Source organism: Metopolophium dirhodum, chromosome 2, assembly GCF_019925205.1.
Source record: "Metopolophium dirhodum isolate CAU chromosome 2, ASM1992520v1, whole genome shotgun sequence".
NCBI classification, from domain to species: domain Eukaryota; kingdom Metazoa; phylum Arthropoda; class Insecta; order Hemiptera; family Aphididae; genus Metopolophium; species Metopolophium dirhodum.
Genome location: NC_083561.1, coordinates 7669156 through 7686387, shown reverse-complemented (window position 1 = coordinate 7686387; position 17232 = coordinate 7669156). Strand labels below are relative to the sequence as shown.

The following is a 17232-nucleotide window of genomic DNA, read 5'->3' as shown; positions in this document are numbered from 1 at the left end:
CTTGAAAGTATTGTGTTTTGAAATGTTTGGTAAATTATTATGGTTTTATAATGATTATTAAAGTATGAATGTTGAAAAGCTTAGTTTTTGGTTGCATTATTTTACTTTTGATATTCATATGATATACCAAATACAGCTCACTAGATACTGTCTACTAAAATGGTAAAATACATAAATACATAATAACACAACATTTGTAAATATTATGACTACGGGGGGTGTGGGGGGCAGAGCTCCCCACTATTGAATTCTACTTTCTAGTAAATTTTCAGAACCCACCCCATAGAAAATTCCTGGGAACGCCACAGTTAGTAATAGTAATACTTATAGTAGTGACTTGATTCACTCCCCATTTGTCATGTGTGGTGGCCGGTGGAATAGAACTTAAATTACTTACATTAATTATATTTCTGCAGGAGATTTTTAATTATTTTAAATTACATTTCTATTTGAGATAGTCATTGAAAATTATTCCTAGTATTTTTATGGTTTTACTATAAGGATTGATGTATTATTTAGGTATAGGTGTTGATTTATTTCGGGTTTGTAATTAAAAACGATACGTGGCTTTTGGTAGGGGAAAATTTAAAGCCAGTTTCATTGGACCAGATTTGAAGAGTACCTACCTGAGTACATATACCGTTTGTTGTTATTAAGAACATTGTGACACTTGTTATTTATTAATTATTAGTTAAGAGCTGACCCGGCAATGCTTTGCTATTGCTAGGTTGCATTATATATCTATATAGCTGAATTACCCAGCGTTGTCTTGAAGGCTTGAAAAAATTGTGATTGTTCAACTCTTTTTGGGTGTATAATACGCTACACGCTCTGGAAACAAATTCTTTTTAAGTGTAAATGATATTATATTTTAATTTATAGCCATCTCCACCGGCATTGTCTGTGAGATTCGCTTGTGATTATGCGAGCAGTATTTTATCAGGTAGGCGATTTACCTGAAAAGATCGCGGACCATGCGTGGTGCATATGTAATTGTAGAATTTAACTTTTTAAGTACATATTAAAAAATACAAACAATTACCTCACTAAAACCGTGGTTCGAACTCGATACATTCTGTACTAAAATACACAGGCTTATCGCATTAATAATAATTATAATAATTTATTATTAAAACCATTAGCAATCATTTATAAACAACAATTTCCATATCGTAAATTTCAAAATCCCTGTTTGAGAACCTCCACGGGTGGACCTCTTATTCACCTTTTTTCGTGACAAAATGTAGCCGATCTTCTTCCCCAACGTCTAATTCTATCTCTGTATCAAATTTAATCGCAATCGGATAACAGTTTAGGAATACAATAATACATAAAGGACATACCTAGGTAGCAGGTAGGTAGAAACAATTTTTGTGTTTTATAGATATAGATAGATTACTGATCCTTGTGGGGGATACCATTTTGAATATCATTTACAATAATATTTATATTAATATTGGTCATAAGTTCTTATATAACTTATAATATATTGTTCACCATTTAACATTTTATTGCAGGTATAACTTTAATAAATAAACATGGTCTATAGAGGTCAATAGGTCATTATTACACTTATACAACATCTCCCCTAGCCATAGGCTAAAGGCACACATAGTGTGGGGGGGGGGGGGGGTGCTAAGGAGTGTGTAGCACCCCCCAGGCTTCAAATAAGTATCCCCAGTTCCCATGTAATAACATTTTATAATATAATTATTTTTAAATATTTTGAATATACAATATATTATGTACAGTATAGTTGCCTAATAATTTATATAAATAAAGAGAATATCGATTATATTAACATTTATACAATTTTGTATTATAAGATAAGTGAGGGGAGGGGACAAAGACCCCACGGATCTGTGTACCATAAATTATTCCAGCACCCCCTACATTCACACCCAAGTGCGCCTATGCCCTTAGCTACGCTCTTGCAGTTGTTTTCAATTTTCAAACAAAACCAACAGAATTTTGAAAAAAAAAAACAATTAAATTTATTAAGAAAACAAATAAAGTACAATAGTACAGCGGGTACGATTATATTATTATAATGTTATTCTCCTACCTATATAAGTTACCTATAGCTATATATAACAAGTAACAACAGGCACCTATCTACAAATTATTTTCATTAATATCGAAAAATGCCATCACTTACGACATTTGCTGACGCATACACATATAATAATATTATATATCTAGAAATAGCTTGCAATATTAACTCTTTAACGTGGACATTAAAGTAATAATAATAATTTGTATTTAAATCGGTGTAGAACAATCGCAAAAAAAAATGTTTTTCGACGTAAATACCACGTGACCTAAAAATGAAACGAATATTAATAATAATAATAATATTATTCGGATGATCACGTGGGCTTATGGGCCCCCCTTCGCTGAGGCCGTGTCTTGTTGAATGTTCCACATCTCGGAATACTCGGACGCGCCGTTCTCCATTAGCCACTGGTGACTGCCTCGTTCAGCGACTTTCCCGTTGCGCAATATCAATATGTCGTCCGCATCTTTGATGGTCGACAGCCGATGGGCGATGCACACGCTCGTCTTATCCTTAGTAGCTCGCCGCAATGCCTTCAGTATGTTCTATTGATAAGAAACATTGTATTAACGATAAGATGTAATATAAATTATGATCGATTGATGTATAATAACTATAAACGAGACGAAACCACAAATAAAAACGAAAAAGCCACAGAAAATCAAAGCCCTGGCCCAATAATAAGTATACCTATCCGATTTTAATCGATATAGTTTATTCTATTTTACATGATTTTTATTAATACTTTTTTGAAAGGTATACTGGTCGCATGACTATTTTAGATTCTGAGCGGAGTGATGAATGTATTGGTTTTACAATGATGATGTGTGTTTTTTCTTAATTTATTAATTTGTGTCTGTCATCACTTTTTAGGACAATAAAAATACTTAGATTTTCTTCAACAGCACCTTTTCTAATAGGAAAGTGAATCTACTTGGTACTTTTGGGGGGGGGGGGGGGGTCAAAAGTATAAGTTTTCTAGTAGTTTCAAAAGCACCGAGAAAAATAAAATAAAAACAGGAATTTTTACGAAAAAATCGATTTTGGATTTTGGTGTAACTCTCAAACAAATAACCGTAGATATATTGACATTTTGACTAAATGTTTATAATATATAATAGCATTTTCTACACACACACCATAACATTTTAAAAATTATTTTGACTTGTTTTGAGCTGTTTACGGACATTTTCAGTTTTCAATTCTTTTAAGTTTTTTTTCCTATAAATATCAATAAAATTTTATTTGTAGGGTCAAAAAGCGTGAAAAGGCGTTAAATAGCGTCAATACAAACAAGCTCCTAACATATTGTTACAATAGCAGTTGAAAAATATTAAAAATACATAAACTCAATTTTTTTATAAGCATTTAAAGTTAAAATTTGACAAAATTTATCAAAATATCGTAATTAATCAACTATTGTAATAAAAAAATTATAAATGTGACTGAATAAAACGTAACTTTCAGATTGACAAAACGTACGGAAATTTACTGATTTCTAAAATATACAAAATCTATTTCAACTGTACGTTAGAATAAATTATAATATATGATTAGGAATACGTATAAAAGTACTGAATATGATTGCTATTTGGATATAGATACTATTGATGGAATCTCGTTTACAATATTAAATTCGGGTATTCACCACATTCCGCTGTGTCCGACATTTGACAGAATAGAACAGTGGACTCAGAGTAAAAAAAAATCTCTATACCCACTTATTACCTATATAATATTGTTAAAGATTTATAATAAGTGCGGCTTAATGATACGATTACCTATATAGATAATAATTGTATTAAAAATCTTTAACCCGGCGGCCAGCTTACATGCTTTGTTGTTTACAGTATACACTAGCAACACTATACACCATACCTGTTCGGTGATCGAGTCTAAAGACGACGTGGCCTCGTCGAATATTAAAATCGGACTGTCCTTAAGTATGGCCCTGGCAATGGACACCCGTTGCTTTTCACCGCCAGATATCATTAGGCCCCGTTCACCCACTTGCGTCGAATATCCGTTTGGTAGCTTTAACACAGAGTTATGAAGTTCCGCAAGTTTGGCCGCCTCGATGACTTCAGATTCGGACTTGCTCATGTCACCATAGTGGAGGTTATACATGATCGTGTCGTGGAATAAAACCGAATCCTATATGCAGATAAAACAAAAGAATATTAATATAATTTCTCACCCTAGAGATAATCTGCATAATTTTCTACTAGGTACATACCCACCCTGATACACAAATTAAGTAAATTTAAGTTGTATATTAAATAAATACCGCAACATAAAAATATGTAAAAATAAGCTTATTTAAAAAGACACTATACTGATCTTTACCTAATCCACGTTATATATGCCCGTATAGGATGTTATATATTGCAATAATTAACTATACCTGAGGAACTACTGCCATGCACTTCCGAAGACTATCCATATCAACGTCCTTGATGTTCTTGCCTCCGATGAGTATCTCCCCCGACGACGGTTCGAAAAATCTGAACAGCAATCTGATTATTGTGGATTTACTAAAAAGTCCATATATTGCACCGTTAAATATTTATTATTATTGTTAAGTTTTAATAACATAATAACATGATAAAATGCTATATTACTATGTATATATTATTATCACACGTATATAAAAAAATTAATATTTGTATCGTTAATCTTAAAGTAATATTGCAAAATGTAATAAATTATAAATATATACGCGGCACAGTATGCAAATTAATCTTAAATTTTTATTAAATGTATTATTAGATATTTAGATGTATTCTTATTTCTGTTAACAGGAAATTTTGCACTTTAAGAATTTAAAATGCACGTGTTCACATATTTTGTTCACTTTTAATTTTTAATACGTATTTAACATTTTTTTTATATATTATATTAAAATTCACAGGACTGATTATAATATATTTATTTATTTACTTAGGTATTATAATAAATTTGTTATTGAAGTAGACTGTTTGCACATTTCTGGGCCGCATAATATTTCATGAACGTTCATAGGCCCTAAGTGGCATTTTTCCAATTGGGAATATTTTAATTTTTAACTGTATGACATTGTTCAAAATATTATTTTTCAAACAACACAATTTTGGTGAAAATAGATTAAATAACAAAAAAGGCGGGCAAGTGGATGTAGTTCTGCTGTACAGTAGGCTACAAATGGGTCTCTGTATAAAATAGATGGTATTAAATTTGAATTCAATATTATAATAATATTATTATTATCACTGTATACAAAAAACGATTCTGAGCGGCGACGGTTTGTCAGTGTGGATATTTTATATTATGTTTATACCTAAAGTTATTACTAATTATTAATACGGTAGCCAGTAAATTAAATTATTATTATTAAAATTATACAACAAAATAACTAAAATCGTTATTCTTGGTTATTTAATATGTAATTTCGTCCAAACTTGAACACAAAATAACTATAATTTATAAATAAATATTTTTTAGATATTTTGGTTACAGAATAACCTACTTACTACTAACCTTGTTTTAAATTTTTGATCCTTAGCAATAAAAGTTGAACATTTTATAAATTAATAACTACAAAATCATTTTAAAATTTAAAAATTAATAAATGTTGTCAAAAATCGAACTTTAAATGCTTATAAAATAAATTTGTGCCTATGAATTTTTATATTTTTTAACTACTATTAGTAATTTTCCAAGCATTTATACCTTACAAAAAACATATTATTGACATTCATAGAAAAAAAACCTAAAAAAATGTAAAAATGTTCGTCAACAGCTCAAAACGAATCAAAAAATTTTCAAAACTTTTTGGTGTATAAAAAATGAAAATATAAACATTCAGTGAAATATTCATGTTTCTACAGTTTTACATTTTTGAATTACAACAAAATAAGAAAATCGCTACATGAAAAATCGAGTGAATATCCAATGTTGTAAAAACCTAACTTCAAACGCTTGGAAAAAATTTATTTTACTTTCTTCTAGACATTTTTTTTTTTTTTGATAAAGGGAGAAAATGTTATGAAGAATTTTGTGTTACATTTAAAATCTTAGATTCAAAAGAAAATTTTTATGAATTTCCAACATAAAATAATTTGCACATTTTCGTAATTTTACGTATTTTGTCAAGATTCAAACTTTAAATACTTAAAGAAAAAATTGTGACTGTATTTGAAATTTTTTTCAACTCCTATTGCAGAAACGTATTAAGAGTTTTGTATTAAATTTTCAAGCTTTTTGACTCAACGAATACAATTTTATAGACATTTATAGAAAATAAAATAAAAAAATTTGAAACTTAAAATGTTTGTAAACACTTTAAAACAAATCAAAATTTTTTGAATATTTTATTTGTTTAGAAAATGCTAATATAAACAACCAGTGAAAATTTCATGAATCTTCGGTCATTTGTTTTAGAGTGACACCAAAAACTAAAATCGATTTTGCGTAAAAAATCTTGTTTTTCCTTAATTTTTATTTTGTGTTTTCTTTCGCTTTTGAAAAATTATTAGGAGTTTTTTTTACTTTTGCCCCCTAAGAACCAATTAGATTCACTATCCTATCAGAAAAGATACTGTTGAAGAAAGTTTAAGCATTTTTACTGTCCTAAAAGATGATGACAGAAAAATTAAAATAAAAAAATTAAAAAAACACATCATTGTACATCAATAATCATCGCTCCGCTCAAAATCTAAAATCAAGTAGAGTACCAACGTCCTTATTTAAGGATGAGTACGAAAAACTAAGTTTTGTTTTTATACTCTAGTACAATTTAGAAACCATGTAATAGTATATTTTATGAAGACGCCCACGTTGTGAAGTACAGACAAGACTTCTGACGGAATTTGTCAGATTTGCTCACCCACTACCGGAACCTCCAACGATTGCGACTTTCTTTCCGGGTGGAACGACAAAGGACAGGTCATTCAAAATAGGTTTGCCATTCTGATATGCAAAGTTGACGTTTCGGAATTCGATGGAAGCGTTTTCTTTACTGATAGACAACGGGACGGCATCCGTTCGGTTCTGGTAGATTGACATAAAAAAAAAAATAAGAAACAAAACTTATATACGTGAATAGTTGAATGCAGTGACGACTGCCAGATAAACTACCGGTCAAATTGTGCATTGCACTGGGGTCATAATATAGTTTTGAAATAGTAGGGGCAATGGCATACTTAATTAGTAATCATAATAGCATAGTACTGCGTGCAGATGACTAGATAATGGAATATAGTAAATATGAATATTACTAAAGTAATATTATATGGATTATTCACATTTTAGACAGCTAACATTTATATAAAATGTTATATATTGCAATTAATAATAAAATAAATGTTTTTTTTAAATAAGTAAATATCTGAATGGTGGTTTTTTTTTAAGAGACCCCAAAATGTTCTTTTGCACTGGAGACCTTAGAGTTCAAGATTTGTCATTACTGAAAATCCAGTAGTAATATGTGATTTCGCACACCAATTAGTTATTCAGAAGTGATAAATATATAAATAATATACTGACTACAATGCTGCACTGATTATTTTACAGTGAAAACTAGATTGTTCAAATATTTTTGTGTTTTTAATAAAAATGTTAATAATTTATTTTAGGTTATTATTTCAAAACAATCTATACATTTATTAATGTAATCTTAAGCAGACCATTTTATTGAAAATGTCTGAAAAAAATATCAAATATTAGTAATTTTTTTTTTTAAATATTTAAATTATGGTATAAGGGACTGAAGTGTCAATAGATCATCCTCTATCTTTGTTCCAACTATTAACTACCAAAATAAAAACTGTCTAATTGTTAAATGCTCATTAATAAAAAAAAAAACTTATCATTCAAAATTCCATATTTGAGTTTAAATAAACATTTTTAAAATAGTATTATGCTTTAGCTTATACAATTACAACATAAGAAATTGTAAAAATGTGATTTATTTATTAAAAATTTAGTGTTAAGTATTTGAAACTATGTAAGTTTTATCTTTTTAAAAGCACAACAATTTTGTATAGATGGCAGATGCATACTTTAACAGACGGGTCACATGCCATTATCGCAAACATGGACTGCATGTCGAGCAACGCCTGTCGTACTTCACGGTAAACAGATCCCAGGAATCCGAGTGGCATGGCTAGCTGGAAAAGGAGACCATTCACCATTGCCAGATCACCAATTGTCATGTTACCTAATGGATTATTTACATTTAAATCTGGTTGCTTGATGTATTATTGTTTGATTATACATAAAATAAAACCAGTCAATAAAAATATAATCCAGTTATATTACCTTCAACTATTTGTTTTGCGGCTAATATCATTGCTGCGCTCATTGTTATGCTAAAAATGGCATTTTGACCAAAATTCAAAAGTGCCAGACTTGAGCTAGTTTTAAGCGAAGCCATCTCAAATTTTTGTAAGACACGGTCGTATCTGTTGGCCTCGTACAATTCGTTATTGAAATACTAAAATCCAAGAAAAAAAAATTATTTAATGTTTTTAGTTACTAAGGCTGAAACAAATTAAAGAGGGTAAAAGGTAGAACATAGGGATAAAATTACAATTTTACTATACTGAACCTTAGTATTAAACAAATTTAAAGTTAGATAAACTTTATGTGGAAATTAAAATGAAATGAATATATTATCTCTAGTAATTATTAGTTGTTAATTATAATATTTATTATAATTACACTACCAAAAAAAAAATAAAAAAAAATACTGGATGCAATATTGGTACATAGTACAAATTATTATCTGAAAGTAATTTATAGTTTGTCCTTAATTAGTTAGAATAATTAATAATTTTATCACATACAAAAATACCTTAACAGTTTCATAATTTATTAACGAGTCCATAGCTTTATTTCCAGCTTCGTTTTCGGCTTGATTCATAAAAATTCGGAATTTTGTCCTCCACTGGGTTATTAATAAAGTATAAGCTGTATAAATAGAGACACAGCCAAAGGATAATGCAGCAAATTGATAACCACAATTTAATCCCTAAACAATACTGAATAACTAAAAATGTGTTCAAGTTTATAGTTACAAAAACTTACCAAAATAGTGCTAACTAGTGTCAATTCAAATACAGTTGGTACAATATTAAATACCATAGCAGTAAGTACAAAGTTTATTCCCCGGCTTCCACGATCTATTACCTAGACAACCATAAATAAATAATTTAAAATAACTTATAATATAATAAGTGTATTATAAAATCTAATTGATATAATCACTATTAATAGATGTTTAGATGTTTAGGTTATTTCAAAATATTTCACATATAATTGAAGCCAAAATAGTAATACACTTTTGGATACATCTCACAGATGTCACACTTTAAAAAATACTACATTAACTTTTTAAAACAAAAATGAACATTAAAAGTGAAAATAAATAATAATACTAAAATATACTATTAAATACTGCATAAAATATTTTAATATTTTAATTTTAACTAATTTTACAATGAAAAAAAGTAACCCTTTAAAAATAGTTATTATTATGCCCACTTGATCAAGTTCTATAAGAAGTATGTAACCAAACCTTAGATAATGCACCAGTTTGTCTAGATAAATGGAAACTTAGATCTAAACTGTGAAGATGTAAAAAAACATTTCTGGCAATTTTTCTAATGGATTGTTGAGCCACACTAGCAAATACAGCATTACGTAGTTCATTCATACCAGCAGCAGCAGTTCTACAAACACCATCTGAAATTGTGACAGATCACTGTAAAGTTGTATTTTAGTGGTTTTACAATGATTTTTGTTATTTTTTTTTTATCCTGTAAACAACATTTCTACTAGAAAGAGTGCTTCGATTTCAACATAAAGTATCTTAACCTTTACCAAATTGGACCAAGATGGTACTTTGAAGAGGTAATTTTTCGATTTTCTCAATAGTTTTTAACGTCACAGAAAAACCACCAAAATTTATTTTTCTTACCTATTTTTTTTCCAACGCTTTTTATATCACCATAGAAACAAATAAAATTTAAAATTACCAAGTTCCACTAGGTATATTATTATAACAGTTACTTGTTAATACATTTTCTTTCGTCCGTTCAGAATTGTTTTTTTATCGAATGTAATCATTGCAATGAAATCAAATACTGTAATAATACACTATCCTGTCTGAAGACCGAAGGGACAATGGACAAACTTCCACCACCGCTGACCTATTCCATCCCGCTGCACTTACCCGCTTTTTTATATTATTAAATTGTAATTTATAATAGATAAGTTATGAAAACTATATATAACTGCTCTAAACTTAAATTATATAACAGAAAATTAACAAATTATTATGATTTATGTATTAATTTTATGATTTAATTGTATATTGGACTTATATATGTTAATTGTATATAAAAAAAAAAACAATCATTACATGTACATTTAAATGAAAATGATAATTATGGCTGCTATTTGAGTACTACTTCTGATCTTATTACTTCAAACTTACTCACACGATATCAACAGTGTCGCCGCAACAGTTAATACAGTTTCAGGTGCTGAATCCATAGTTAACAATGCATCCCCGGTAGAACCAAGTTTTTCGTTGAGATCATCCATGGCATATTTGAGCATGAATGGGACAGATACGTTCAACATTTTGGCGGCAGCCAATAGTCCGAGGGCCAATGTAACTCGTTTTCGAATAGTTACATCATCCTTTATATTCATTTAATTTTGTAACTGATATAGGAACTTTCATAAACTATTAATTAACATGAAAACCAACCTTTGGCCAAATGTACTGCATCATACCCAAGATCATATCTTTCCCTGTAATATTATTGGGTTCTAATACGGACAAGTTCTCTTTAACATGAGCCCCACCAATATGATAACATGTTGGAAGTGTTGCCAGTTTGTTTGGAATTCGCAGCTTCTTATGGCGATTGCAGAGGGCATTGTTTTGATGTATACTATAAGTAGAGATAGCCTGAAAAAATAATATAATATAATACTTTTGAAAAATATAAGAAAAAAATGAACATATTAGACATACAAACCTATATTAAAATTTAAAAAAAATTGAAAAATACTGCTAAAATATATTATATATTATATAGATAAATATAACAGTAATTGTTTATTATTTAGTAAATATTATGAATATATTTTAAATATTACATTTGCTTTTACTCACGTGACACATATTTTATTTATTGATTAATCATTTATACTAATATTATAGTAAAATAAATATTCTATATTTTCATATAATTATAATTTGTATAATGGGCTTTTTATTATATTTTAATTTTAACGCGAGTTATGAGTATTTTAAAATTGTAAATTTTTTATATATCTTAAAATACTCATAACTCGCTTTAAAATTAAAATATACTAAAAACTCAAGAGGTTGCCGAGATAATAATCTTAACTTTATAAGAAGCAATTCACTCTAGTTTTTAAATTAACGGAGCTACACGTGTTTTGCTGAGTGTAAAATTTGCTATGTTACGCACTTGTAAGACGGAGACAAAACATGCGGGTATAACGTCCTCTTAATACAAATGTATTGTATTCAACAAAAAAAAATGTCTCTGATTTTATTAACTATTTAAAATAGTTAGTTAATTATATTTTTATGCTATAAGAACTGAAAATGTATTTAAAAATATCCCCACAGAACTAGTTTATATTTTGACATATGTTATAATATGTTATAGCATTGTAACTTACAATAATATTTATATTAAGATGTGTGTACAAATAATTGTATTTAAGAGGACCTCGTACCCGCATGCATTGTCTCCGTCGTGTAAACGTATAGCATAGCAAATTGTACGTTCTGAATTCATTAAACGTTGTTAGGTATGTTTAATTTTAGAATAAATTGACTAATTATCAAATTTAGAAGTAAGAATATTATCTAGTTAATTATGTAGGTTTTTTTTTATATTTGAATTTTAAAAGAGTAGTGTTTGCACATTTTAAAATGCTCATACCTAGCTTTAAATTGAAATATAAAAAAAAACTAGTTAATATACTTACTTCTAAATTTGATAATAGGTTAATTAACTCTAAAATTAAACATGTCAGAGTTTAATGAACTATTCAGAACGAATAATTTGGTATGTTAAGCGTTTAAAAGATGGAGACAATGCATGTGGGTATGGTGTCCTCTTAACAGAAATATATTTAAAAAAGGAAAAATAATGAACTGTTAGATTTATTAATTACACTCATATAACACATACAAATTCACATTTCATTTGTCTTTAGATATCATATGAACTTCTTAGTAGTTTGTTTGTTTTATACAAATCATTATTAATAATTTGACTAAGATATATAAATTGAAGTTATATATTATAATGTACCTATATTTATTATACCCCTCTTAGTACCAAAATATAGGTATTCTCAAATGAACAATTTGTATTTGTTCAATGCAATAATCATTAATCAGCTATAATAATGACATATATTTTTAATGTAATTATTTGGTTATGACTTATGAGTAATGTTTAGTTATGTAACCTTTGTCTTTTTATAGGTACCTAGATACTGATATATGTTATATTAGGTACGTATTATGTTTATGAGATTTATTTTATTTTATTAAATGAACACTTAAATACTGATATTATTGTATTAAATAGACCAACAAGTTAGGCTATTATTTATTAATTAAAGAAACCAATTGGAAAAAAATCAACAAATTTACCTTAAAATATATTTATTCCCAACAGATTATGTTTTATAGATTATTATTTAACATTTAATGATTGCAAACATTTTTCAAGTAATCTCCGATTCTCCTTTACCAGCTCCGTAGCAACCACAAAACCAGTTGACTTCTCAGCCTGATTACTTTCTAATATGGTCAACATTTTTGATTCCCAGTGTTTTATTTCTTCCAGCTTTGTTTCAACGACCATAGTTCCAATTTTAGATACAGCTTCGACCTCACTTTGGTCAAATAAATTTGCAAACACCCGGTTTTTCAATTCTTCATCATTAAGTCGATCAGAATAAATTAATAGGTATGTTAAAATTTTTGTTGACCACGATAAGCCTTCTGATGTACAATAATGACCTTCTAATAAATCATAAGTTCTAAGTTTTTCCATTCGAATCTTATTTAAACCTTTGCCTGTTTTTGAAATGATTTCATTAGCTGACAAATGAACAGAATCTTGTGGATTTGATGGAACAATGAATCCATATTCTAAAAATAATTTAGTATTGGAATGTGGTCCATAGTTAATGAACACTTCAGAATGTTTTTTAAATAACTTTTCAGTTACAATAGTGTATGCACCATTTAAATTATTGACCGTGGCCCGAACACAAGCCAAAGGAGAGTGGTTAAACATATCTATATATGGTGCAAGTGCTAGATTGTTGACATCTGACAATTTTATTTTATTTTTTAAGCTACAGTCTGGACTCATATAAACAGCTCTAGTATTTACGATTGACCATGCCCATTTATAGACTTCAAATGTAAATATATTTCTGCAAGTGTCTGAACAGTGTGAGCAAACAACGGAAGACATTTCGTACATGATTTGATTAAAAGTTGTTGATATTGTGTTGTGATGGTCTTGTACTTTATTTGAAAGATCATTGGGTAAATGTTCAGCAGGGCAGTATGCTGAATTTGACAGGATTGTGGGCAATGAGACAATATAGTTATGCCAAAATGATTCAGATCCTTTGTGCCGCTCAAACATCAGGTATGTGGCTAATACTTGTTGTGTCTTGTATACAGTGGAAAAGTGTTTGCCAAATGGTGACATTGACACAGAGTCAACAGTGATCACCAAACAACCGGGTACAATGGCAAGTGGTTGTCCCGCGTCAATGTTTTGGGCAGCCATAAGGCCTCGTCCAGTGTCAGCAAAACTGGCTGGCACCAACCGGCAGGTAGGCTTCCATCCATGAGACTTCATCCATGTAGTCAGCGAGACGACTTCAAACTGATAGCCAGTGGAAGGGCGGTCAGAAGTGGGTTTGCTGCGGCGGCGGGCTGTGCGACCCATTGGTAGGTACGGAGAATCGGTAGACTTTAGTCGGGACTCACCTTGTAATGGTTTCTCAGCAAACAGAACGCAACGTGTCGGCTACACAATTTTGGCAGGCCAAAGACAATCGCCATGCCTTCGGATGTCGTGAGGTTCGAAAAACTGTATAAAATAATAAAGCGCACACTCACATTGAAATATTTAAAAACGATGACACTATTGTCATTACATTTGACACTTGATATTTTATCAAAATCGAATAATATTACATGATAGGTCAATAGAATAATCCGTTTAATCAGCGGTGTCGCTGAACTATTATCCTTTATCACATAAGTATTCTGTGATATTAGCATCACAAACTACTATATTATGTAGTATCCCGTGGACCATAGTTATTATCACGGACTAAAATATACACATAGATAATAACATTGAACAAAAATAAAGAATGAATATACAGGACTGGACCAACGATTTAAGATATCTTAAATCGTGACTGGACCACAGAATATAATATGGATGGGACATATTGGTCTTATCAGCGGTCTTCGAGGGGAACAATTGAGGCCAAATAAAGTATACCTATATCGAGTATAATATTAGAGATATTGATAATCACGGCTATGGATAAAGGAGCCTCAATTGCCTTCCCCTCCGGGAACGTATATGATGGGATGATGGGAAAGTGAATTTAGTTGGTAAATTGAGGTAAAAATTTAAAATTCTTAGTAGTTTTCAAAATCAACGGGAAAAACCAAAAAAAAAAAAATTAAAGAAAAATGGAAATTTTTACACAAAATCTGTTTTTGAAAAAATCGATTTTGGTTCTTGGTGTAACTCTAAAACAAATTAACGTGTCTACATGAAATTTTCACTGGTTATTTTTATTTGCATTTTCTATACACGATAAAATTTTTGATTTATTTTAAACTGTTTAGGAATATTTTCTGTTTCTAATTTTATTAGTCTTTTTGTCAATGAATGTCAATAAAACTTTATTTGTTGAGTAAAAAGCTTGAAAATTTAATACAAGACTCCTACTGACCTACTATATTACAATGATATTTGAAAAATATTAAATATCCTTAGTCACAGTATGATTATACGAAAATAGTATACGATGCATATTGCATATTGCATACTGTATATAATTAATCTAAAAATTCGCTAAACTAAACCGCTTTAAATTTCCCCTCAAAATGTAGTGGTTTAGTTTTCAGAAATTCGCTAAACTAAACCGATTTAAAATAAGAAGCACCGGTTTACTTTTTCTTAGACCACCACAACTAGGTGGTTTAAAAACACCGGTCCCGATTCGTCCCCTCCTAATTTTTAATAACTCCCCTTAATTATTCTATTATCACAGCTTTCTGGCTATCACTTAATAATTTATATTTTTATCATATTATATAGTATATAAATAGAATTATTTTTATATAATATATTAATATTTAATATTACCTATATAAGATAAAATAAATAATTTTTAAAAAGGTAACATTTATAAAATTCATTTATAAAATATGGCATCTGTTTGGAATTGGAATACTGAAATAAATATGTAAAACAAACAATAACAATGATAAATAGTATTATCTAAAATTCAAACCGTCCAAAATAAATGATTGTCACTTGTCAGTAACATCTTAAAATAATAAAGTTTGTTCATTTTATAATAAAAAGTTATAGAAAGTTAGAAAATGTAGGACTTCAACCTGAGGCCCCTAATACAACCTCGGTCTTGAGGCCCCGGTGCAATGCACCCCCGCTAAATCCGGCACTATTTCTCGATCTATGGGCATTATTCATGAACCTCATGAATCATGATAATCATGGTTTATAATAAACCCGGTTTAACAGCTCTCAATTTATTCACCCTGAGCGAAAGGAGAATTATGAGTGATATTAAACTTTTAAATGGTATATAGTTTCTGGTGTAGTAGACTCACCTTGCTTGTTATCTAGAATAGGTTTACGCATTCCAGGAATAACCCACTCACAAGACCATTATAATCATTATTACCTATTGCTCCAGTGACAAGAAATTATTTAGATGATGACGATGATGTCCCTCTGAGGAGAGCTAGGTATGTCTTTAGTTAATAGTCAAAATAGTTAAAGTATTTCTAGTTTAGGTTTTTGTTTCTGTTACATATAACTTTCTGAAGCTTACTGTGTTATAATGTATAAATATTAAATTAACACTCAATGTGTTAACATACATATAAATATGTTATTATGTTTATTATGTATTATTTTATGAAAAGCTGTATGGCGTTTGAAATAATAAATAAATAAATATTTATATTTATATTACCTAATTAATATAATATATGTTTTATCTTTAATTATAGATACGAAGTTCTTTGTAAGGTATATCCTATTTTTTTCTAATAATATTTTCTATACTCTGCTAACTTATAATAATAATTATTAACCAAAAACCCATATAACCCATTATAAACAAAATATTTTTCTAAATAATACCATTGAGTATACTATACTCAATGATAATACGAAAATTCAAAATTAAGAGGATGCTACCCATGCATTTGTCGTCTCCGTCTTACACACGTTACGACAGCAAATTTTCGTTCACTATAGTTTCAATAGTGTGCTGTTAGTTTTGATATTAAAGTGATTTGACCTATCATCAATTGTTTAGATAATAACATTATCTGTGCTTAAGCGTTGGCTTTTATGATGACAAATTATAATTATAATTTGTCATGGCTTTTATTCGATATTTTAATTTTTAAGCGAGATATGAGCATTTTTAATTTTTGATATTTCACATACCCATATCTTGTAAATTAAGTGTTTTGCCCTTTGAAGGTCTATCTTTGTATTGGACATCAGATCCCCTTTTCGACATCTGTTCTCTCTAGCGACATCGATGAAGGATATATTATCAATAAGAGTTGACCCCAGATGTGTCTGTTTTATGTTAGTGTTGTACATATTTCATATAGGGGATGACGGTTCCCTACAAACGACAAATGGGCTGTTCTTCACTTAATGATCTGTGACTTGTGAGTATATCGTATGTTATATAACACTATTATACTATTATTTATAATTGTAATTGGTATTTCATATACTAAGGAAACACAAATAAACAATACACATCATACATCCATAGGTAAAATGGAATCAAACCTAGTGTTGTATCAATTG

The 17232-nt window shown here is 29.2% G+C and overlaps 1 protein-coding gene across 3 annotated transcripts; it reads right to left on the bottom strand.

The window, feature by feature from the left end:
- Positions 1 to 1680: 1680 nt before the first annotated feature.
- On the bottom strand, positions 1681 to 14503 carry LOC132938481 (iron-sulfur clusters transporter ABCB7, mitochondrial). 3 transcript variants are annotated; one of them, XM_061005341.1, is made up of 12 exons: positions 11223 to 11373; positions 10812 to 11015; positions 10537 to 10741; positions 9612 to 9778; positions 9122 to 9223; positions 8889 to 9065; positions 8354 to 8528; positions 8095 to 8252; positions 6921 to 7084; positions 4461 to 4590; positions 3935 to 4210; positions 1681 to 2601 (listed from the first exon to the last, which is right to left on the bottom strand). In XM_061005341.1, the coding sequence occupies exons 1-12, from the start codon at positions 11229 to 11231 to the stop codon at positions 2380 to 2382; spliced, it is 1989 nt and encodes a 662-aa protein (XP_060861324.1). In that variant the 5' UTR covers positions 11232 to 11373; the 3' UTR covers positions 1681 to 2379. The 3 variants fall into 3 exon arrangements, with proteins under 3 accessions (XP_060861324.1, XP_060861323.1, XP_060861325.1); XM_061005340.1 differs by lacking the exon at positions 11223 to 11373 and adding an exon at positions 14112 to 14503 and having other exon boundaries at positions 1683 to 2601; XM_061005342.1 differs by lacking the exon at positions 11223 to 11373 and adding an exon at positions 12750 to 12889 and having other exon boundaries at positions 1683 to 2601.
- Positions 14504 to 17232: the final 2729 nt, after the last annotated feature.